Genomic DNA, 6,092 nt, shown 5'->3' on the forward strand with positions numbered 1-6,092 from the left:
ACTGACACATCATTCACCTCTGTCTGTTTTCAGATACCACCGGTCTTGAGGAGCAGGAGAGAGAGAAGAGGCGTCAGGTGATGGAGAAGTTCCAGAAAGCTCCGTTTGAGGAGATCGCCGCTCACTGCGAGTCCAAGGTAAAAAAAGAAAAAAGAAATTTTTATATCGATAAACGAAAGCGAAAAACTCCAATGAAGCGTTACCAAGCTTCAGCATCAAACGTATTTAAAAAGAATAAATGAATAAAAAAAGAGGAGTAAACTCCTGCTCACGTTGATTTGTTGGATTTCCTCAGGCGAACATGTTGCACGACCGGCTGGCACAAATCTTCGAACTTACAATTCGGTGAGTCTGTCATCTTTCTGATAACTTTTGTTCATAACTTTTGAACTTAGTTTACTTATCAGTCTCAGGCTCACAGTTTAATTTCAACAGAGCATCTGCAGATAGAGTTTTCATATTTCCTTGTTCAGGCGAACATTGATGTAGGCACGCTAGTCCCATTCCTGGGGGTCAATTCCTGTCTATGTTTTTATTTATATTTTTCTTAAAATATTGTGCTAATGACATCGAAAATATATGTTTAAAACATTGCCTAATTTGGGGTAGAATTACAGTCACCTGCAGTGTGGGTTTCTGATACATTTGTGTAACTCTGTGTTTGGGAATTTCTGTGTTAGTCGATGTGTCCAACACAGTTCGTGACAGGATACCTCTGAAACGAATGACCAAGCTCCCGGCGGCCTGAGCTGTGCTTTATGCTTTTATTCCAACATTACATTCTGATGAGATAAATATTTTACATTTTTTGCTCCAGTAGTGGTAAAGATCTAATAATAGAAAACTTCTCATCCTTCCGTCAGTTAAATTTTCTGGTCTCACATTAGCGGTTCCCATCCTCTAGGACTAGTTTTTCCATCTGATTGACAACATGGAAACCCCAGTTTAACATCTTGCCCCTGTCTCACCACTACCCACACCCCACCCCTCACCCATCACCCATCATCCCCCACCAGGCCTCCTCCCAGCCCGTCCGGAGTGGTTTCGATCTCAGCGGGACACACGCAGCACCAGTCCGTACCAGTCTACGAGATGAAGTTTCCAGACCTGTGTGTCTACTGAGCATAAACATTGCGCGCACACACACATACACACACATACACACACACACACACACACACACACACACACACACACACACCTCCAAAAAACGGCTGAAACACAAAATGCAAAATTTAAAATGCTGAAAAAGAATGACACAATCACAGTCTGCACCAAGGCTTCAGGGGCTTTATCAGGAACACAGAATGCAGACAAACAGACATTTTCAGTTTGATATGAAGAGGAGTTACCTGTCCTGAAAACTAAACTTCCTTAATCTTCCGTAAAACCGAAACCTGAAAGTTTATTTTTTCCATTTAGCTTGAGAGCCTCGGATTTGAAAACGGTACTTCTGAATCCAATACTGCCACTTGTAACACTTTAAAAACCCTGGCAGGTCCTTTTTTCTTTTTTTTTTAGATAGTCTGATTCTCTGCACTGTGTTTCCCGACTCACGTCCCTGAAACAAAACAGAACTTAAGTTACCAAGAACAAACACATTAACAGCAAAAATAACAGCTTCCACTTTGAGATTTCAGTGATTTGATGCTGAATCTGATGTTGCTTCCAAGCATGACTCTGATCCAGTCACTCTTTTTCTTTCTGGTCTGGTCAGCACTTCACAGCCTGTATATATGCTTTAGTCTGAAACTGAACTCTTGTGGGGACGGCTAAAACCAGTTTCGGGCTTAAAGTATGAAGCTGGTTTTAGCTGTAAGGCTCCCGCCTCAAAGCCAGCTTCTGCCTCCGAACAAGTATCTGTTCTCACGTTGATCAGTACCCGTCAGTGCAGTCACTAATGAGTAGAAATGTACAATATCTTAGCTGTCAACTATAAAAAGCTAAATAACGTCACCGGTGATAGAAGGCAGGTTGGTTTTAGGCTCACTGCTGCATGGCTGTTACAACCTGTTCAGTACAATCACTCTTCTCTGTTCAGTCTTTGCTATTTAAAGCTAAATAAGCATCAGAAACAACTTGCGATGGCAAGGCGTAGATTGACAAAGAGACTATCAAAAGACAAGCAAAAGAGAGTTGCCTTTTCAACACTGTTCAGTGGAAGGGGCTCGCTCAGGGTTGGTGATTGCACGGTTGCCTCAGATGTTGCGTTGCAGAGCTCTCGATAGTGGCAGTTCTTCAGACTTCAGTCTTGGACAGCCGCAGTGGAACGGTGCAAATGTTCCGGTCTGATTTCCTTGTTCCTGAAGGTTTGTAAAGTAGCACATTTATAAAATTTGTAATTTTCATCTTGATCATCGAGTAAACCCAACTCTGTCAGAAACACCGGTTTGGTAAATGATGTAATTACCTAAGATTGTCATTACTAACTACTGCAGCATTTTCTAGCTCTCTTTTGTACTGTTATCTAATTTCAAGAAGAAACAGTCCAGGTGACAGGTCAACAAAGCCTCAAAAATGTGACATGTGATGACTAAACGAACAGGAAATAGTGAAGCAGCTCTAAGAAACATCTGGATTGAATCACGTTTCGAGCAGCCGTGTCCAACAAATGTCAGAAAGTCTTCCTCAAACCTGAACCAGTCGACAACGAAGCGGTCGACTGGGAGAGATCACAAAAACCTACATTAAAAATTTTTTTAAGAAATAGTAGTTGACCTCAACTACCAGCATGGATAGACCTTGTTTTGAATTGTAAATAGAAGTATTGATTTTCAGCCAACATCTTGCTGCTCCTCTCCTACATATTTGGAATGAAACCCTCTGAATCAAGATTTCATTGCAGAGAACTCGGGAAAAATTTGACCGATCATGAAAGATCGTGAAAATACAGACAGAGCAGAGCACAAACCCTAAACTGCAAAACACTGAAACGTGTGATATCTTTAGGGATCTGAGCTACATTTGACCGACAGTTCAGTTCGTTTTGGGAGTAATTTCATGCACGTATGACTTTTATATAGCTGGATTATTTTTTTGTACCAGCACTTTGGCTCAACATATTACAGCACTTGTGTCTTTTTTTTCAACACTGCGATCAAGTGTGCATGACGGTCACCCGGTGTCTCCGCGGCTACTCGCGCGTGTTTGTAAGCGACGGGTTTCCCTCGTTGTTTCTGTGAGTCCATTTACAGCAGCCTGCGCAGCTGCGTCCACCTGGTCCGCACTCATCACCATTTTCATTATTTTTCCCGGATGTAGCTGGGTCGGTTCCCATACTTCATCCCTCCTGCTAAGTTCTAACTGGTCCGTCAGCGGGCACCACGCCAGACCTGCTTGAGCTGCTGAACAAACAGAAGATGTAGGTGACAAGGTTGAAGGCATTTCAGTTTTGGCCAGGTGTGATTCAGTTTCACCGTGCCCCCTATAGGATTTTTTATTTTTTTTCAAATAATAATTAATGAGTTAGGCATGAACACGGACAAGTATGCGTAAGCGAGCAATGCTGCTAGCATCACAGCCACACTGTCAGTGTATATGTGGTAAAACTGAGTGTTTGTGACATTGAATGATTTGAGGCATGAAATTAAAGCTCCTGCGTTCTACCCGTGATATCGGCCGCAAAAACTCTCTCTTCCTGCTAAATTAGATTTCGCCCAGCATGTTCGTCCAGCTTCCTGCGCGCAAAGTTGGTACGTTCGCCGTGGACATCTGCGACTCGACCGGCAGCTTTAACTCCTCATTGCTCCGCTGGCAGCTTCTAAAAAACCAAAACATTTCTTAATCTAAAAAAGCTGAGTGTCATCTGAGCCAGTGTCCTGCCAGGAGCCATATGGAGAGTTTCATTTCAAATTAAGAGAGCAGCAGCAGCTTACACCTGATCAAAGTCATTATTATTATTAGCTTCAGCCACTCTGATACAAAGCAATGACATTTTGGAGGATTTGATCATCTGTGCTTTTTCAAAAGTTACCGCAAAGCCAAATTTTGTTTCCTGAAAGGGTACGGGAGGCATGTTTGGAGTGAGATCCTTCATATCTGGTGAAGCTGCAGCTGTGATCTGTAATAACAGATGGTTATCAGTATTTTCTCTGATCTGAGCTCAGTGCAGGAAGAAAAATCCTTCCAGTTGGAGGCAGATACCTGCTGCCTTCGCTTGGTCTGAGCAGCTGTTTAGAGCACATGTCTGCCTTTGCTTTATCCGAGGTTGAAGGTCGATCAGTGTGTCCCTTCATTCAGAGAAGATTGGTTTGGTTGAGTGTATTCTAAAAACATTAAACTAAATCAGTTGGCTAGTTTGTGGGGAGGAATTGTTTTTTCAGTCTGGTCTGGCTTGATTGGAAGCAGATCTGTTCCCGTTGCGCCTTTTCTCTGTTTAGAGTTGAAAGGTATTAGATGGTGAAAAATGGCGAAATAAGATGGAGAACTGAACGAAAGAGATGAGGAAGAAATAGTCGAGGAGTCTGAGTTCTGCTCAGCAGGATGTGACGGCTTTTTTCTGCCTGGCCGTGTATGTTTCAGACGGTTTCGTAATGTGAAGAGTTGTCGAGCGCAGGTTGTGTTCCTGAACAAGAAAAAGTTGGCTAAGTGAACTTTGCAAAATCACCAACACGAGCCTTATAATTTAGAACATTTGCTGTTTAGTTTTGATGGCCAAGAAGCTTCTGACCCCATTTCCACCTGGTACCAACACACTCTGCGTCCTTATTTCTTTTCTGGATCAGTTAAAGTACATGTTAATGCACCAGAACACAATGCGGTCAAAATGCTGTTTGATCAGAGCACAGCTGGAGGTGGTCTGGCCTGCGCTGCGATCAGATCTCAGCCGGCTGTAAATGGTCTGTGCAAGTCGAGGATCATGCGGTCAGTGGGGGTGGCAGTAGTAGCATCAGCGCTGGCGAGCTCCTCGACCGTCCCTGATTACCTTCTCACAGTAGAGGTAATGTTAGCCTAGAGAGCAGAGCTCCTGAAAACTGAGATGAAACACCGCACCTCAAGATTCATTGATGGGCTTTTTCTGAGCTTTTGATCATATCACATGGTCTTCATCACCGTATGGTGGTTAACCAGTAGGCATGCAAATGTAGAGTTTCAAATTGGTATTTTTTCCTGGGCTCTTGAAGGATTTGGCTTCTGCGAGGATAGACGTAAGTTTCTGTGCAAACCCCTGCCGAGATGGGTAACCCCTTGGTCACGAAGGCTCGCTCAGGAGCAAGCGAGCTGATTGGTCGATGAGATCGCGAGAGAAACGACCACCTGAATGCGTCCGACTGGCCCTTGTGGAAGTTTGCCTGCGTACAGCTTGGAGAAGCATATTTCAGCCTTTTAAAAGTTGAGTTTCAAAGTTCATCTTCGACCTTGGAAACAGCAGTGGGTCCATTTTAAAATGGTGAAAAAGTGGTTCAAGGACGCATTCGTCTGTCTGACACATGACTCTCGTCTTGCACATGGTAGCGACGCCTTGAGAGCATCCCACATCCTTCCCCTTGACCTTAGATGCTTCGTGTTTGTTTTGCAAGTGTCACAATGAGATCCGGTTACAACGTTGTTTCGCAGATAACCAACCCCGACGCAGATTCCAGGTTCATTCGAGCTGCAAACGGAGTCTTTGTGTGTTCCAAATGTGATATTTAGCCTGTAACATACTGTAAGCGGATCCGGATTTTTGGAATAAATGAGCCACTGTGAGCATTAGCCGTAAGTTGGTAGACTTGTCGAGTCTCTACTACATTTTCAAAGGATTTGAAGATGAAAGGACAAATTATGAAGCAGAGTAGCCTGAATGAAAGAAAAGTCCTTTTGATATTTTCCTCTGATGTATAAAAATATGCTCCACTGATGCATTAAACCGACGCATTATATTTTCCGCATATCTACGCTGCGTAGTGTCTCAGCTTTAAATGCAAAATCTTATGATTTAAAATCATAGTATCATAGCTGTACTAAAACTGCATGATATCCTGATATCAAGTTGTCGGCCCCCGAGGGGGCACTGGGAATATATCTTGAAACAAAAAAAAAATCCATCTAAACAAGTTACCTCATCGACTGGATCCTAAAATCAGGTTTTTCTTCAAACCGATGAAAAATGA

General features: G+C 43.1%; 1 protein-coding gene across 4 annotated transcripts in view; it reads left to right on the top strand.

Annotated features, from left to right (window-relative positions):
• The window catches only part of efr3a (EFR3 homolog A (S. cerevisiae)), a 123,895-nt gene extending 118,283 nt beyond the window's left edge, over nucleotides 1-5,612 (top strand). For 3 of the 4 annotated variants that reach the window (XM_040123063.1, XM_040123064.1, XM_040123061.1), the window contains 3 exons: nucleotides 34-137; nucleotides 296-345; nucleotides 1,017-1,122. In XM_040123063.1, the coding sequence (XP_039978997.1) occupies nucleotides 34-137; nucleotides 296-345; nucleotides 1,017-1,122 (260 nt within the window). Of the gene's footprint in view, nucleotides 1-33; nucleotides 138-295; nucleotides 346-1,016 lie in introns of all 4 variants that reach the window. The other variant, XM_040123062.1, reaches the window with a different exon arrangement.
• Nucleotides 5,613-6,092: the final 480 nt, after the last annotated feature.

This window comes from Xiphias gladius, unplaced genomic scaffold, assembly GCF_016859285.1.
Source record: "Xiphias gladius isolate SHS-SW01 ecotype Sanya breed wild unplaced genomic scaffold, ASM1685928v1 HiC_scaffold_1474, whole genome shotgun sequence".
Lineage (NCBI taxonomy): Eukaryota > Metazoa > Chordata > Actinopteri > Istiophoriformes > Xiphiidae > Xiphias > Xiphias gladius.